This window comes from Myotis brandtii, unplaced genomic scaffold (genome assembly GCF_000412655.1).
Source record: "Myotis brandtii unplaced genomic scaffold, ASM41265v1 scaffold312, whole genome shotgun sequence".
NCBI lineage: Eukaryota > Metazoa > Chordata > Mammalia > Chiroptera > Vespertilionidae > Myotis > Myotis brandtii.
The window spans coordinates 1,652,564-1,671,230 of record NW_005361955.1 but is presented as its reverse complement, the minus strand read 5'-3'; the positions used below and the strand labels follow the sequence as shown (position 1 = coordinate 1,671,230).

The following is an 18,667-nucleotide window of genomic DNA, read 5'->3' as shown; positions in this document are numbered from 1 at the left end:
GTTTGCCGACCACTGGGTTAGAATGAGTAAGAAACTAAATTTTCACTTTATTAAATTTAAAACTTCACACTTGACTGTTATTGGAAAACTTTAAACATGGTTAAGCATGTTTGGAACAATTTAGGGTATGTGAATCTACGCTTTCAGTGGTATATTTTATGAAATCTAAATATAGGTCAAGTATTCCTGATGAAAATTTTTCCAAGTAGATATACAGTGGATTCTGAACACTTGGTGTGAAAAGAAATGTAGAATATCTCATTAATATTTGTGTACATTGATTAAATGCTGAAATAAAAGTATATAACAATATTAATTTCACTTTTTTAATGTGGTTCCTAGAAAATTGGAAATGACACAGAAGACTTACATGGTATTTCTATTGGGCAAACAGTGGATCTGAAGTCTAAGAATTCTAATGCCATCTGCTGGATGCACTCATATAAAACAGGCCCATGAGAAACTGTAAAACAAATTATGTTAACACTTTAAGAACTCTGGGTCTGCAATGGAAGACAATGTAACAGCTGGGTTCATAAAACACGAAATGATCTGCTGTTAAAGAGGGCATAGAGGGGATAAATGGTAATGGGGGGAAAATTTTTTTTAAAAGGCATTGAAAATAGGTTAAAAGTTTTTGAAATCCTAGAGAAAATCTCACTTAGTTATTAGTTGACAGTGATCATGAGCCAGTACACGGACGCTTTGCTATGTCCACCCAAGGTGCTCTGAGAAACAAAAGGTTATTTGAGTGGTTGAGTGTCGACCTATGAACCAAGAGGTCACGGTTCAATTACTGGTCAGGGCACATGCCTGGGTTGCGGGCTCAATCCCCAGGGTGGGGCCTGCAGGAGGCAGCTGCTCCATGATTCTCTCATCACTGATGTTTCTCTCTCTCCCTCTCTGAAATCAATAAAAGTTTAAAAAAAGGTTACTTGGTGGCCTCTGCCATGACTACTGGCACCCATACTCTTGGGCTTATTGCTGCCTAACTAGCCTTCCCATCCCTTCTCCACAATTTGCCTTGAGTCTTTCTGCTCTACTTTATATAAATTTTTTCTCCTATCTGTCTGTTTTCTTTCCTCCCTTTTTTGTTTTTCTTATGAGTCTAGGAGAGCTAATAATTCTTTTTAAAAAAATATTCCAGTTTTTCTTTTTGTCTCTTCTTTTGTTCTATAAACTGTTCCAATGGTTCTGTAGTTTTAGCTCTCACATTTAGGTCTTTGATCCACTTTGAGTTGGTCTTGTCAAGGGTGTCCCAAAATTCACGCAAGATTTGAATTTTACGCCATTTGTGCCGTAAAGTGTTGCCAACGAAAAAAAAAGATAGCATGACAGCTGACAGTTCAGGGTTATTAAAAATGGAGAGCTACACGAAAGAACACGCATTTTCATTGTTGAGGAATATTTTAAAAATAATGAAGGTTTGGCAGCTACAGTTCGCAATTTTCGTGCAAAATATGGTCGAAATAGTGATTTAACTTCATCAAATGTGAAGAGATTAATTAAAAAATTTAGGGAGACTAATTTAGGATTCTAAGGCTTATGCCAACAAGCCCATGACCACCCACGCCTTGAAGGAGGAAATTGAGCGCTGTATCAACGAAATTCAGTCACATTTATGCAAAACGGTCATGGAAAATTTCAACAAAAGAGTGCGTATGTGCCAGCAGAGCCGTGGAGGCCATTTACCCGATACGCTATTCCATACATAACCCTATACTGTATACTTTATGAATCAATAAAAAATTTACAATTTTTAATTATAAACCTGTGTTTTCTATCAAAATTACTTCTTGCATGAATTTTGGGACATCCTTTATATGGCATGAGATACGGATCCAAATTCATTATTTTGCATGTGGGTAGTTAGTTGTCCCAGAATCCTGTTGAAAAATCTATTCTTTTCCCATTAGATAGTTTTGGCAACAGCGTCAAAAACCAGTTGACCATAAGTATATGGATTTATTTCTGAACTCTCAATTCTATTCCATTGATCTATGTTTATCCTTATGTCAGTACCATTGTTTTGATTTCTGTAGCTTTGTAGCAAGTCTTAAAATTAGAAAGTGTGAATCCTCCAATTTTGTTCTTTTTCAAGATTGTTTTGGATAGCCTGGGTTACTTGCAATTCCATATAAATTTTAGGATCAGTTTGTCCAATTTCTATAAAAAAGGCAGCTAGGTTAGTTGGTTTTAATGTATCCTATCTAATAATAGAAAAACATGGTAATTGACCATACCTTCACTATGCCTCCATTGGCTAATCAGTAAGATATGCAAATTAACCACCAACAAGATGGCGGTTAATTTGCATATGTAGGCACAAAGTGGCAGAGTGAAGACTAAAGGCGGCTCCGGCCAGAGCAGGGAAGGTTTGAAGGCGGCTCCGGCCAGAGTGAAGGCCTGGGTCCCGGATGCTGGAGGAAAACCGGTGCCGGCAGCCAGGGGAAGGGAAGGCCTATTGCACAAATCTTTTCGTGCAACAGGCCTCTAGTCTATATAATAAAAGCCTAAGTGACCCTTACAGTGGAATGACCAGAATAACTGGTCGCTATGATGCACACTGACCACCAGGTGGCAGCCGGGCTCACGGCTGGCGAGTGCAGCAGTGGTGGTGGGAGATCCGCTGTAGGCGGGTAAGGAGCGGTCCCGGACTGCGAGAGGGATGTCTGACTGCTGGCTTAGGCCTGAACCCCAGGGGGATCGGGCCTAAGCCAGCAGGTGGACATCCCCTGAGGGGGTCCCAGACTGCGAGAGGGTGCAGGCCGGGCTGAGGGAACCCCCCCTCCCCAGGGCATGAATTTCATGCACCAGGCCTCTAATATTTGATAAGAGGTATTTCCCTGATTAGGCTGACAGAATGACCATTAATAGGTCTGCAATTTTGTCCAATATGGACTCTAGATGTTCTCAGGAATTTGGGAATTTTGTCTAATATTGCTTGATATTGGAGCAACAAGACTCAGAGTAGAAGGTGTTGGAGAAATCATGAGTCTGCAGCAAATCTGAGCCTAAACTGTGTTCAAGTCCTAGATCTGCCATTTAGATGCCATATGACCCTGTACAAGTCATTGACTCTCTTTATGCTCCAATTTGCAATCTGTAATGAGAACAAGGGCACTTATGTCAACACCACTGTGCTGTGGGAACAAAAAACATGTGCACCACAGAGCCCAGAGGAGGGTGGGCTCCTGTGAGTGCTTGGGGGACCTGTTGTAGCACATTCTTACAGGACTCACTGGCTTGGGAGGTGGCTGTAGGAGCCTTGTGGGCCTGTCTGCTGCTGAAAAGATGACACTGAGATGTCCTCTTGGAAACTAGATCACTTCGTCGCCCACTCCTCATTTGCCACTCTTTGACAGGCGATAGTTCCTCCTGATAGATGCTCCATCAACTGATCTGGAAGCTGAATACTTGGAAAAAAGACATCTACATGCTAACATTTGCAGAAGGAATGGAGCCCTTAAATCTGAGTAAGTTATGGGAGCAGGTATGAAAGACAGGATTACAAACTCCTTGGTGTCAAATATTACAGAATATTTCTATTCCATCACAGCTTACACTTAAAGCCACATGAATATCTTGCCATACAAATTAGAAAGAAATGAATGGCCACGTGGCCACAGATATCCCAAGGTACCATTCACCTTCTTCCTTGCTGACAAATCCAACCTCTATCTTCTAGGGAAAGGGCAGGAAAAGAAAGTTATATTTTGGTCCCTAAAATCAAGTCATTTTCTCTGCTCTGGGAGGAAAAGATACCACCAACAGCATGGACCCAAGTCAGAATGCTTTTTAAGTTCATGTCACTTGTTTATAATATGATATCATATCATCCAGAGTTTCAAAAGTGACCGTGGGGGCTTGTGGTGGGCTGCTGGGAGCAGGAGTGGGTGACGTATGTGAACAGCTGGGGTCATGGCTTTGGCCAGCATCACTTTGTGCAGGTGCAGGTCTGCTCCATGTCTGGCTACTGAAAGAACCAGTTCTCTTTTGACCCACAAAGTAATCCGACGGTGGGGCAAACTCAGGATCTCTTTCAGCCCGGAGATCTGACTGCCTCTTCGACCAGTACCCAAAGGAAAATTCTAGTAAAAATAAGAAAGAATTGTATTAGAACTTATTATGGAATGAGATGAATTTATTGTCATTGCTTTTCAATTATTATATGTATTCTTTAAAAGCCTCCTCAAATTCTCTGGAAAGCAAGGATAGCGATACAAAAAGGTAGTATGAGGCACATGCAATGCCTACTGAAGTATAAGGAACTAAGCTAAGGGAGTGACTACTTCCTGAAGGCCAAAGGTTCAAGAAAGGCTGTGTGGAGAAGTCTGCAGGCTCTGGAAACACTGCCAAAAAGGCACTACAATTAAATTTAAGAGAGAAATACAGAAAAATTAAAGACTCAATCATTTGCTTGACATTATGTTGCAGGTACTTCACAACAAACACAGTGTTGTCCTCTGAGTTTTAGACATGAAGGAACCTGTCCAAATCTAAGTTGGTCTTTTATCTCTATTTCCAACTGAAATGTGCTAAAAACACAATACATTAAAATATCAAACCTTCATAAATTTTGAAAGCAGTTCCTAAGAAATGACATTTCAAAGCTGCAATGAGGCAGCACCAATTTCAGAAAACTTCTCCCAAGCACTTCAAAAACACAAAACCCTCATCCTTCAACATGATGCCTTATAAATCCTGGTCTTTTATAATCATTCTTTCAAGTGCTCCTGTTTATAAACAGCTCTGCCTGGGTATCAAGAAGGAAAAAGTTCAAGGACCTGAAGAATTCTTTAAGACTCAAAGGACCACTAAGACTCATTAGAATCACATTTGGATCAGGAGAACCAGAAAAATTTCCTGTGCAGGGCCCATTCCTAGAGAGGTTTTTACACCTTGGAGCCACCCCGCCCTCCCCTCCGCCCCTCTTACCTTTTCCTCTGTCCCACTCCCGGACGTGTGGCACTCCGGGCCTGGTATCCTTCCTCTCCTGAACGATGACTTCTACTTTGCTACGCTGGGCAGCAATAGGCGGAGTTGGCATGGCCTCTGGTTCTGGTGGCAAAGGCCCAATAACATTTCCATCTATTTTTTGCAAGGGAATAAGACTTCATTACAATAAAGCTTAAAGCTACTTAATTTTTAAAAAATAGAATATACTAATCCTGGGAGTAGAAGTAATAACCAGTATTTACTAAGCACCTACCATGTCCCAGGCAGTGGGCTAAGTACTTTGTATATAGTAGTTCATTTAATTCTGTAACAACCCTAATAAAGCCAATATTGGTATTCCCATTTTATCCCCATTTTGTAGATGAGAAAAATTAAGCTCAGAAATACTGCACAGGTCAAAAGTGACAAGAGTCAGGACTTAAACCCAAGCTGGATGGATTTCAAAGTATCTATATCCCCAGACCAAGAAGCAAAAGACCAGAAATCCCTGTTACTCAACTAAAGTAAATCTCAAACAAAGCAAGGGGGCTTGGGGTGATGAAGAGCTGGAGCCTGGCGACGGGCTGTAGACTACTCAATTCTGGCCATATTTTAAATGAAAATGGATTTTTTAAAACACTGTGGTGACACTTCACAACTTGTGAAAATGACAGATGTTCAGGAGTAGAGCAAAAATAAACAACATAAAGAGCTTAACATGTTACAGGGAGACAACAGTTATATGAAACTAAATGGATGATTTTCCAATTAATAAATGTTTCTGGTTTCCTTTCAAAACCAAATTGAATTTTGGTTCAAAAAAAACAACAACTCAAAAACTGAATTTCTGTTCAGAATTAGAAAACAGCCCATGGCTTAGCACAAGCTCCTGTGAGGGCTGGAGGCTTCTATATGCCTCTAGCACCCATACTCTCCTTTTTCCTTTTGGGACCAGAATGCCCCGTTTCAGCTGGATACAAGGCACCTCGCCCGAGAGACTGATCCCCAGCCTCCCTGCCTTATGGCTACTGGCCTCCCTGTGTTCTGGCCATTGGGATGTAAACACATAGGCTCTGCATGACTTCTGACTCACATTCCCCAAAGGGAAGCTCATTCCCTTCCCTTTTTCCTCCTTCCCCAAGGCTGAATCATGAACAGGTGCTGGGGAGCAAGCTTCAACTGTTCAGGTTAGAGCAACCTAGGAAATGACAGAAATAGCAAACAGGAGGAATCTGAGACTGGATGGCCGTCTGAGGCAGATCTACTACCTACCTGGACACCCACCACCTCTGAAATGTTAAAGAGGAGAAGCAGATTTCCCTCTAGTTTGAGGCAGTCTATGTGGGGGTCTCTTTGTCATGACAATTTGGCCCAGACCAACATTAACTCATAGAATGGACTAGTTTGAACACATTATTTCACAGCGTTTCCAAGTGTTTTAACAGTCCTTTCGTAAGCTGACCATAGTCATATTTGTAAATTATTTAATTCTGACTTTGTGAATGTATTTCTCCTTTAAAATAAGTTAATATATAATCAACAAAAACTGTAGCCACAGCAAAACAAATTAGGTTTAAAACATGTACACAACTAAACTAAGTGTGAGTTACGAAACTGTTCTATTCTATGAAGTGACTCAATGTACTGTTAATTTCCTTATCTATAACCTAAACTATTCCCTAGAGTGTCATTCGCACCACACTGGTTATAAAAACTGCTCCTGTCAGTACCTTAGAGGTGCTTTCTTAATGGCTAATTTCTCAGCCTTATTACTGAGACATCAATGGAACTAAAATTTTTCCTTTTGAAGTTTATTAACATGAGTCATGGCATACCTTTACTTTCTTCCTCTGCTCCATCATCTTTTGATATTTTCATCTTTTTTTGTCGAAGTTTGGCAAGTCTTGCTTCTAACATAGCCTTTCGCTTTTCTTTTATGTTTTCTCGTTTTGTTCTCTGGTCTGTTGTCTGAAGAGAACAGAAAATTATAAAATTATTTGTTTTAAGCCAAATTCATAATACTTTTTAAAGAACAATGAAATAATTTTATTCTAAAAATAGACTAATTGATTTTCATGCCACCTCTAAGAAGCTATCCTTGAGATCATCAAAATGAAGACTGGTATTCTCTTACACAAGGCCTCAGATGTTTTTTGAAGTTTAGAAAGCATTCACAGAGCATTCTGAAAGGTTTAACATTCAAGAAAACCAACCAATTCTGTTCTACTCCTTAATCCCACAAGCAACTTTCTATTTTCTTACCCAGACCACTCCAAAAATATATTAAACCAAATTTAAAATTACACGAGTTACTTCTGGGCAGCCATAATCTTAAACCTTGAAACACCAAAATAATATGGCAATTACAGCTATGAAACCTATAATTGTATTCTGAATATCAATTTAAATCCCTAATTAATTTACTATATTTTTTTTGCAGTATAGTCCAACAAGAAATCAACTGCTCAAATCTTTCTTTACATCAACTCTGAATTTAATTTGTACCTGTTCACGCAGCATCTCTAAAGTTTTCATTTGCTTGTTTCTTAACTCTTTATCTCGGGCAAAGGCAAAATATCCAACACCAAGTTGCCGGGCCTCTGAAATAAGTCAAAATTACACAGGAGATTATAGATTTCCCTGATCAGTAAATTATATCCTACAAGAAATTTGGCAAGAAGAAATATAGTGATCTTTGGCACAAGTTTTTAAAAAGAACAAGCAGATAAACAAAAAAGCAAGTTAGAAATAGTTTTCATCCTGTTTGCCAAGTGATAAACATAACAAAAATTCATTAATTTTCAGTCATAGACTGTCTCCACTTCTCTTGGGGAACAAACCCTTGGATTAATAGACCTTCTGTTAAGATATTTCCAATATGAGTATTTTTTAGGCTATGAAGTAAACAATGGGGATAGTTTCAATTTCCAAAGCAGAATCTTTTATTTCTACATAGGAACTGCTGCTTTATGAATGAATACTTCCCTTTATGCTTGTCATTAGTTTAAGATAAAAGCATGATTTAAAAGCTGCAAGATGATTATACCATTTTCACGAATGTCTTCATAATGTATAGGTCCCATTGGCCTTTTCAGGGCCTCCCGTTCTTCTTCCTCCCATTGCTGGCGCTGAAGTTCTTTTCTCATGTCTTCAGATAGTAAGGTTTTTTCATTAGCTGGACTAACAAAACTAGTAGGAGAAAAGAGCAAAAACTACCTTCAGATAAGAGCTGTGAGATAGCAATGCTTCAGTTCATTAAATTGAATCATGAATCAGTACCTCTAATTGATAAAAAAGACAGTTCCTTACAGAGGTTTCTGACCCACCAGATCATTGGGAAATAGGAGAAAATATTTTCACCTTTTAAAAATCAAGCAACAGATGTGTTGCATTAGCATAATGGAATCTTGCCTGCACTCCAGACAAACCACTTTCCTTCCCACCCTGGTCCTGGGCTGAGTAGAGGGAGGCTGCCCAGGCAGGGAGGAGGAAGTGCAGGCCTCTTCTGGATGGTCTCCCGTGCAGGGAGGAAGCTCCTTCACGCTATGGCCTGGCCTGTGCCTCGTGTTCTGTGAGATGGCTTAGGGATTCTGCCCTTCCTCCTTTGTGCCAAGCCCAGGCCCACCTGAACCTGGAGGACTTCTCCCAACACTTTGCACATAAAAGCTGCTCTTAGTAAGAGGAATTTTATTCCCTAGGATGTTTTAGCAAGTTATCTCTTAGGTGTCTTAGGCCTCACAGAAAAAGAAAATCTAGCTGTAAGGCCCTACTTTAAAATCCAAAGATGTATAAAGAAAAAGTTAATACCCTGGCTGGTGCTCAATGGTTAGAGCATCGGCCCGCAGACCGAAGGGTCATGGGTTCAGGTCACAGGTTCGGATGCCAGTCAAGGGCACATACCTCAGTTGCAGGCTCCATCCCCAGTCCTCAGTTGGGGCGTGTGTGGGAGGCAACCAATCAATGTGTCTCTTTCACATCAATGTTTCTTCCCCCGCCCCCCATTTCCTCCTTCCCCTCTAGTCTCTCTAAAAAAAAATAATAAAAAAATGGGAAAAACTATATATCTGGGGTGAGGATTAAATATAAAAAGAAAAAGTTAATAAGCTAACTGCCTCCCTGCCCCCCACTTGTTGTGGGATAACCAAGTGTGTATCTTAAACACCTTTCTCCACAAAGCTTTGTTGGTTGATTTGGTTTAGCTTATTCTATATCTGTTACTCTGTAATTAGACAGCCTTCCAAGTACAGGCATACTTCACTGTATTGTGTTCCGCTTTATTGCACTTGCAGATATTGTGTTTTTTACAGATTCAAGGTTTGTGGCCACCAAGCACCAAACAAGTCTATTGGTGTTATTTTCCATACTTCTTTCCTCCTTTTCCTCTTTTTTAAAGCTATGTGTCTCAGTTTTGGGGTTTTTGTGTGTGGTTGCCATTAACTTCATGAGAAAGTTGCATATATCAGTACATAGTTTCTCTTTCTTTTGAGTACATTTGATCTCCATACACTGATTTTTTATATATATATTTTTTTTTATTGATTTTTTACAGAGAGGAAGAGAGAGGGACAGAGACACTGATTTTTTTTTAGACATAATGCTATTGCGCACTTACTAGACTTTAGTATAGCATAAACATAACTTTGATATGCAATGGGAAACCAAAAACTTCGTATGACTTGCTTTATTGTGATACTCACTTTATTGTGGTGGTGTGGAACTAAACCCACAATAGCTCTGAAGTATGCCTGTAAACAGATATAGCTCTAACTCATCCCTTTTAGTAGTTACATGATATGGATCATCCATTCAGGCTGTTCCCTGAGTGTGGATTATGTGTGCATGTGTGCACTAACCATGAATAAGTGCTTTGGCAAATATTCTTATACGTTAAAAAAAGATCTCCTTACTGGGGCACTAAAGATAATTGACTAAAGACAGCCTTGCCCACTCAACTAGCCCTATGTCTGTATTTCAGACCTGGGCAAAACTTTGCATATAACACACTTACAGCTTCCCCTGAAGATTTTTATCCATCTCCAACAGATGTGGCAAATCCTTTTTCATGCAGCGCCGGGATCGCCCTAAGGAATCCACATAGTCCACCCTGAAATAAAAGTGAAAAGATGTGAAGGCTTTGTACAGGACATATAGTTCCCTAAGTTAGGAAGTTGGTACACAGTAAAAAATTAACGTAGGGCTCACAACCAAGAAAACCCCCCAACCTGAGAGACGACTATCAATGATAAGAACATGCTTTTTAAAGTTAAAAGTTGACACACAAAAAAACACATTGTGCCCTTTATTAAATCTCAGTTTTAGAAAATGCAGAAAATGATTGATCATGTATGTCTCTGATTTCAAAGAGAAATACCCATACAGATCCTTGCTGCCACATCTCAGAACTTACTTTAGGAAATTCCAAATAGTTTATCAGTATCATAGTAACTTTCCTTTGAACCAGACTCTAATTTAATTTCCTCAGTCTTCCCAAATCTGACACTTTACTTTTTCCTTTTTTTCTTCTAATTAGTATGATTCTTCTCAATGAATTAGAAATTTATTTCTTAATATAAGTTACAGTATTTTGGAACTCTTTTTAATTAGGAGGAAGCCAAGCAACACACTCTCTGTACCAAAATCAGGTCATCAGTAGGCCAGTCTGTTATCTTTTATCGCTCGTTCCTCTTTCCTAATCTTGTCCAAACTAGATAGTAGTTAGAGAAGTCAGGCAGAGAGCAAGGCAAATGAAACACTTAGACTTTTCACAACAGGTAGTATGGACAGATTTTCATGGAAAAGATTTCATTTGCATTATGATGCAACCGATTTTATTTTTTTATGGGCAGGGAATTTCCCACAGACTTCGGTAGGGGGCAAAAACACAGAAAGGGGCCAGTACTGTGGTGGACCAACTCAATGTCAGATTCCCATGTATGTGACCTGGCTTTTGTAAGCAATTTCTTTCTTTTCACACATGCGATTCCAGTTGTCAGTCCATGACTTAAAATCTGAATGTTTGGGAATCCATTGCTACAGTCCTAAAGCTGATTAGCACAAGAAATAAAACCTCCAACTGCTGAAAGCAGTTTCTTTTTTTTCTTCTTTTCCTTTTTTAAAAAATGAATGGAGGAAGAAAACCATCTAGCCAGATGGACTAAGTAATTATTTACACTATTTTTGCAGGAACATTTTCCACCACCTGGAATTTAACTACTGAAAGGATTTTATAAGCAGTTACAATTTTAGAGCCTAATTTAAAAACAAAGTGTCAGAACTGCTTGCAGTGTCTTTCTTTTCCATATGGTGGCAGTGACACCTTCGACTGCCCTCCAAACTCTTCAAATCACTGACAAATTGCTATAATCTTACAGGCATTAATAAGGAAAAGAAAAAGGCACTAAACCTTTCAAAGGAGATGGGATTTCGACTATGAAAAGCAATCATCGGCTATTCTGTTTCTGGAGAAGGCCTCAGAAACATGCAGATCCCATCAAAATAGAAGTGGCAAAGCAATAGTCAGCAATTGCTCTATGTAATCAGACACTGAGCAAGCTCTCGGGGAAACAATTACTTGAGGTACCAGAGTAACACGAGACCTCAGTCATGTCATCCTCAAAGAGCGCTGGGAGAAGCTAGAGCACATGCCCATGAAGTGCTTCACTAACAACAGCAGGCAGGATGTTGAAAGGACCAAAGTTTGCCTCAATTATTTTTCTGTTAATGAGGCCAGTTATGTGTCAATAATAAAGAAAATGTAAGACCCAAAGGAGCAGGAAATATTTAAGTGCTGCCAGAGTGCAAGAGAAGAATCACTAAGAATGAAGCAGCACTGATAGAAGAGACTGCATTGCATGTGCTTCTCTGTGGTTGCTTACAGCAAGCATGCAGCCAGATAACCTCCCCAAATATAAGTTTTTAGAAGGTAGGTAAGAAGACACCTGCTCTATGCCAACACACGCTTTATCTGGACCGATGTGGACACCCTAACTAGTATGAAGAGGTGCAGTCTCTGTGGTCAACAGGGACTGCTCTCTTCAACTCATAAATGACCCCTGTCCACTGGTCCCAAAGCTGACAAGCCACCAAATGCTGCAAACAATCCTAAGCAGTTCCTGACAAAGACCCCATGATGAGATATTTGAGCCTTGAAGAGAAGACAGGTGGGCTCTGCACAGGCACGAGGGTGGGCAGGCAGAGTACCAGGGCATTTTCATAGGGTCAGTGCATCTCTACATGGTTTTAAGCACTTATAAACAAGTTTCTAAACAGCATTTTAAGTAGAGAATATCATCAGAATGGAATCTGCATTCTGGACTCTTATTGACACATTGGTCTCTTTGTAAGGAAACAACTAGATTGGTTTCCCCATTATTCACCTACATGTAGATAAAATTCAGAATAATCTCAGTAATAAAGATTTACAAATGTCTGCGTATACTCCACAGACAGTAGTTTCTTGGGTATTCTAAAATACTCTTACTTCGTGAAGGAAGTTTAAGGCAAACAATCAGGGGAAGTAGGCATTGACATCAGTGCTTAAGAGGTAAGGAAAGTGAGCCTCAGGTTGGTGAGGAACTTAATCAAGGTCCCACTGCCAGGGCAAGGTAGAGCTAGTGCTATCCAGGTCCAAATCCGCAAAGCCTTTATTAAATTGCCAGAAAATGACACAGCCAGAGTAAGGCTTACTAGAAGCAGAGATCACCACTGCCTGGACAAATGACTCTCCCTGAAGTCTGAGGAAGGACATGGGTAGCAAAGGGACATGCTGCTGACTAAGCAACGCTTTTACATCAATGCCTCCTGCATCTGGCACAGTCCTTGGCACATAGCAAGAGCTCAGTCTTTATTTGTAATTATTTCTTCATTGGAGCTACTGTTTCTACATCTGTAAATCCAATCTTACTTAAAGTGGAGTCTCAAAAGAAAAAAAAACTAAAGAAGGATAAAGAGAAATGTTTTGTTAACAACAAACGAAATCACTCTTAAAAAGTAAACACAAGCCTGACAATGTTAATATGACCAAATCACATACTATCACCAACCATTCTTCACTGGGGTCCTGGGGAGGAGGTATATCTGTTTCAGAAAGATTTTCTTCATCCTCGTCTCTTTCTCCTGCCTTTCTAGAATCTCTATTGGCACCAAATGACTCCATTTCTTTGTGCTTGTCTATCATCTTCTGCGTGAAATCCACAAGGTACATATCCTCCACTTCTTCATCTAGAACATAAAAATCAATGATCAGATTCTTGATATCAAAGAAGAAAACCACACATGGAATTGATATGAAGCAGTCACAGTTATCGATGGGTGGCTTCACGTCCCTGAAGATTCACTAGTTGATGACCCCACCCCCTGGAACACTTACAAAGACAAAGCCACCTCAGGACCTGCCAGGAAAGTTATTAATAGGCCATTGGGAACATACACCTTGCAAAAAGTCTTTAAAAAGCCTGAAGTTTCTGCTGCTTTGTCAATACACTGAGTAAGCAATACTGTCTCAGAATGTCATTTTAAGATAACAAAACCATTTGATTTCAAGAGACTCATACAGCCAATTACATACTACAGAAGGAGAAGTGCATTTCTCATGTTGGCAGACCAAAACAGTAGACCTCTCTTAACCAGGTGAGCTGTATCACTTAATCCTAATTATACTGTTATGGTACGGTAAGTGTTTTAAGGGTCATGACATAGGTAAAAAAAAATCATCTGAATTTTTTTCAATCCAATGAACAGCACTTTCAGACAAGACATATTGCCAGGATCTACAGGACATACAGAAATGTGTGAGATGCTATCTTCCTCAGGACTTATGATCTACTTGAGCTAAAACATACAATGAAAAGTTAAATAACAATCCACGACTTAATTTAACCCAGGATGCCTGATGTATTCACAAATAATGTTGATGTGAAGTTTCCCTGTGTGGGATTTCAGATACAGTCACTTGAGTTTTGAGTCTTTTTGTCTGAGATGGAACAGATATTAGGTTCCTTATAACCAGGTACCAGTATTATACCCTGGACAGTGAAGAATAACTGAAGCTTCAAAACGTAATTTGCCCAAATACGTAAGCCCAATATGCCTATCAGGAGGTGGGCCTGCGGTTTAGACAGAACCAAATCCCTATAAGCATACTCTTTTGGACCTGAATCCCATATTAACAATACAAGTAAAGTTTGAATCAAAAGAGAAAAGACTTGAACTTTTTCTTAATAAAGGCTTTCCCAGACAATAAAATTTTTTTTAAAGGACACAAATGCCTCAAATGGAAAAGAGATGTACTTTCTCAGGGCTGAGTTACAAGACTCATAATATTGAGGCCACCTGGTGAATGGCCAACCTGCTGCTGCTTCAAAAAGGCAAAGCCTCTCTTCATGGCCCCTAGCTTTGGCGTTTCCGATCTCCCCATGCTGGTTCCCTGCCAGACAGGGAACACGGCCTGCTGTCTGAGAAGAGGGAGCTCGGCTGGATGAGCAGCCCGTGACTGGGGTCCAGCCACCGCTCTCCTGCTGCCCCGCTGCTCCCTCTCCTAGCCCCTCAGGCCCAGCCACACCAGGCTGCCTGCCAACTCTGGCCCTCTCCTCCCTCTGCTGACCTGCTCTCACCACCCTCCCCTTTCTGCAGTTATCCAAAGCCTTTAAAAGCCCTATTAGAGCCTGCCTTCTCCCTTAACACTTCCACATATGCCTCCTTTGTAAACTGCTTTGCAAACACTCTTCTACTGTTGTCTAGCTGTAGCTTGGGTTTTCTTTCTCTGGGGGGTATGAGGAAAGTGATTATCTCTTTTTATTATTATCATTTAAAAAGCACTCGTAAGCACATCACACAAAAAATAAAAAATAAGAGAAAAATAGAGCAATAGCAAACAACCCTAGCACCTTGACATAGCCTTAATTCCTGTTCTTTACACAGCTGTAATTGTTCATAATTGTGGCCTATTTAGACCTTGTTTCCTAACTTTGCTTTGTTCTGTACCATTTCCCTCTACTGATGACACCCTCCCCCCTCTTTAGGGCAGAGAATCTGGCTTATGTTGTACTTGCTTGTTCCCTCAAAGCACCTAATACATGCCCTGCACCCACTAGGCAACTGGAAAATTATTGCTGATTTTCTTATCTCTGGCACAGAAAATAAGCAGTTTGATTTTTTAAATTTCTCCTTATTCTTAGTTATTAAGAAATAATAAAATACCATAGGGATGTATGAATTATAGAAAATAAAGAAGTATAAATAATTTTTTACCTATAAAGTTTCCTTTGGTCATTTTTTCATATAATTTAGCTTTTTCTTCCAATTTCTCCCTTGGAGAAAACAGAACAAGTATTAGAAATGTCTTATTAAATGCTGTCCCTGAAAAGACTGCTCCACTCTCGGCTTCACTGCTGGCAGCCGGGGAAGGAAGGACCTGACTGGCAGCCAGAAGGCCCCGAACAGCCCTGATTGCTGGTCAGGCCTAGGGACCCTACCTGTGCACGAATTTCGTGTACTGGGCCTCTAGTTAATAGATAATATATAATACTATTTTATCAGTGTGGTTATATAGAAGAATGTCCTTGTTAGAAGATATATGTCGAAATATGTAAAGTACAATGCTTTACAAAGTTTCTCTATACACACATGAGAAAGAGAATGTAGAAAGATGTTTATTTGTTAACTTAGGTGAAGAGTATTACAATGTTCTTTGTACTCTTCTTTCAATTATTCTGTTGATTTAACGTTTTTCATATTAAAAAGTTGAGGGAGCCCTGACTGGTGCATCTCAGTGGTTAGAGCATTCACCCTAGGACCAAAGGGTCTCGGGTTTGATTCCTGGTCGAGGGCACATACCTTGCTGCAGTTTCACTCCCTGCCTACATTCAGAGCATGTGTAGGAGGCAACTAATCCATGTGTTTCTCTCACATCGATGTCCCTCCCTCCCTCCCTCTCTGCCTCCCTTCTTCCTACTCTCTCTGAAAAGCAATGGAAAAAATATCTTAGGGTGAGGACTAAAAAAAGTTTTGGGAAAAATTTGTTTCTAAATGCTAACATCATATGCCCCTAGCCCAGAACCACACTCCCATGCACTTCTTAAACACTTGATGATCTTAGTGCCTAAAAGAGGCTCAAAGTGGAACTCTGTTTCATCTTTTAAACTGAGGCTATGTCTTACCTTCTTCTAAGATTATAAATACATCTGCAAATCACATTATTTTTAGAGTCTATTTTATAGTTACAGAGTATTTGGCTAGAAGGATTATAAAAATTTAAATTATAAATTTAAAAAGAATAAAAGTTGAATTTTCACGTCTTTGCTTGGGCAGCTTCAGTGATAACTTCACTGACCAGAGTTCACCTTTACCTTGCTTTGTCTAAAGTCTTCTGTTCCTCAATCTTCTGCTCCGCATCCTTCTCAGCGCGATTTGAAACTCCTGCATTCTGTTTGTTCCAGATACTTGGTTTCTGGAGAATTTAGGAAAACAAAACAGAACCACCAAATGACTGCAAACATCTCTACTTGTACATCAGAAAAAAAATAGAAACCATCAGATCTTATGAATCAATGGAGATAACTAGATCTCCCGACAGCCAACTTATGTCCTGCGAAGAGTGTACATGGCAAAGCTGGAGTTAAAAAGAAAAGCCCTGAATTATATAAAAAGTTTCTTTATACACTGCATAGGGTTACTTCTTTATCTTTTATCTCCTGAATGACTCAAGACTATAATGAAAATGTATATATTACAAATAATTAGTAATACAAATAATATATACCATTACCTATAAAATTGGAAAACAACTCTTAAAGACCCTGATATTTTTTGCTATGTTTCTATATTATCTGTTTGTCTGTCTGGATTTATAACACATATGTAACTAGATAATCTTCCACAAGAAACAAACCACTTATTAAGAGCATGTACTTTTCTCAAACAAGTTCTAAAGAATCAGGACATTAAAAGGTGCTTTCCCCTAGCTGGTTTGGCTCAGTGGATAGAGCGTCGGCCTGCGGACTGCAGGGTCCCAGGTTTGATTCCAGTCAAGGACACATGCCCAGGTTGCAGGCTCGATCCCCAGTAGGGGGTGTGCAGGAGGCAGCCTATCAATGATTTCTCTCTCATCATTGATGCTTCTACCTCTCTCTCCCTCTCCATTCCTCTCTGAAATAAATAAAATATATATGTATTTTTTAAAGGTGCTTTTAAATAACCTTACTAATTTCTATTTTAATATTTAAGACATCTCATGCAGATGTTCAAATACAAGACAGGAATTTTTCCTTAATATTTATATGTAGCAGAGACCACAAACACTTAAAAAAACACACACACACACACACAAAAACCCAAACCTCTCTCCTGGCATTATTTCAGATCAGTGGAGACAATTAGATTTTATTTTTACCTTATTAGTTGTTTTTGGTTTTCCCAAAACTCCAGAATCTTTTAGAAGTTTTTCTTGTTTGAATTCTTCTTGTTTTCGAAAGAGTTCGGCCTTAAGGTCTACCAACTAAAATAAAACCAATAAACAAACAAAAACACTTATTTAAGTCTATGACTGACTGGATTTCTAAGTTATTATAATTCTCAAAGCAAGATTCCAAGTTCCCATAAATGGACAAAAATGGATAAAAATTAGAAGTTTACATGTAGAATTCAATACAAAATAAAACTAAGCCATATTTCATCCTAGCTCTGTTGGAAATGTACTTTTACTCTAACTTTCAACAGTCAAAGGATTTTTTCTGGGCAAAGGGAAAAGTCGGCATCTTTTAGAGTAAAATTCAGCTAACATTAAACACCTTTCTGATTGGCACTGTACTTTGCTTTTACATATGATATAATATCATGTAATCATCACAACAATTTATTATTTCTATAGGGAAATTTCTTTGTTTAGCAACTGAGTCCCCAGTATGTGCCTGGCAGTACACACTGAAGAGTGGGATACAAACATGAATTAGACATACTCTGGCCTCATATGAAGCCTACGATCTAAGAAGAAAGGAAACCTATAATACCAGTAAGAAGTAATTAATGCTCTAAGAGTGGTAGAAAGTAGCATAAAAGTTCAGGTAAGGGAGCATTTCCTTCTGACCAGAGTGATCAGAAGCAGCCTGGAGCTGAACTTTAAAAGATAGGCAGATTTCAACAGCCAAACATAAAGTGGAGTGAGCGAATGGTAAGAATGCTTCCAAGTCTGTTTTAGTATCTTCCAGAAACTATAAGTTCAACTCAATCACAGGGTTTAAGAGCAGGGAAGGCCAGGGCAAAGGAAACAGCACAACTGAGTGAATACCCAGGTCTAGCCCTCCGCTGTTATCAGTCACCACTGTCTACTCTGCACAAAAGGATATAATGGCAGCTTCTTTTTTACGGATCTGGTACAGTTGCTTATATACATGGGCGTTTGTAAATCAACGTATAAAGCCCAGCATCATGGACTGAATTTTAAGGGAAATCAAAATGATTAAGTCCAAATGGAAGAAATCAATTTAAAAGTAGCCTTAGCAGGAAAAATGCAAAGGGCAGTTCTTCCCAGGACCTAATATTCTGAATTTAATAAAATTAAAAGCCTTTCACCTTTTCTTCTAAGCTCTTAAGCACATCAATTACCTAGCCACACATTTTCCTATTCTACAACTTTCGAATTTTAAAAGGAATCTACTCAGAAAATTGTCAATTCCCAGCTGGCATTCCTATTATTATCATTGCTAACTTTAAGCTGTTAGGATAGATTAACTTT

At 39.3% G+C, this 18,667-nt stretch overlaps 2 protein-coding genes across 2 annotated transcripts in view; both read right to left on the bottom strand.

Moving 5' to 3' along the window:
• The window catches only part of LOC102249044 (chromosome unknown open reading frame, human C3orf20), a 61,557-nt gene extending 61,100 nt beyond the window's left edge, over positions 1-457 (bottom strand). The window contains exon 1 of the mRNA XM_014542715.1: positions 371-457. The gene's annotated coding sequence lies outside the window, so the exon portion shown is untranslated. The remainder of the gene's footprint in view (positions 1-370) is intronic.
• CCDC174 (coiled-coil domain containing 174) overlaps positions 313-18,667 on the bottom strand; it is a 19,785-nt gene continuing 1,430 nt past the window's right edge. The window contains exons 2-12 of the mRNA XM_005870019.2: positions 17,327-17,431; positions 16,284-16,384; positions 15,187-15,245; positions 12,981-13,158; positions 9,947-10,042; positions 7,985-8,127; positions 7,444-7,538; positions 6,774-6,906; positions 4,939-5,091; positions 3,243-4,091; positions 313-463 (exon numbers count right to left, since the gene is read on the bottom strand). Coding sequence (XP_005870081.1) covers positions 3,805-4,091; positions 4,939-5,091; positions 6,774-6,906; positions 7,444-7,538; positions 7,985-8,127; positions 9,947-10,042; positions 12,981-13,158; positions 15,187-15,245; positions 16,284-16,384; positions 17,327-17,431 — 1,350 coding nt within the window. The 3' untranslated portion in view covers positions 313-463; positions 3,243-3,804. The remainder of the gene's footprint in view (positions 464-3,242; positions 4,092-4,938; positions 5,092-6,773; positions 6,907-7,443; positions 7,539-7,984; positions 8,128-9,946; positions 10,043-12,980; positions 13,159-15,186; positions 15,246-16,283; positions 16,385-17,326; positions 17,432-18,667) is intronic.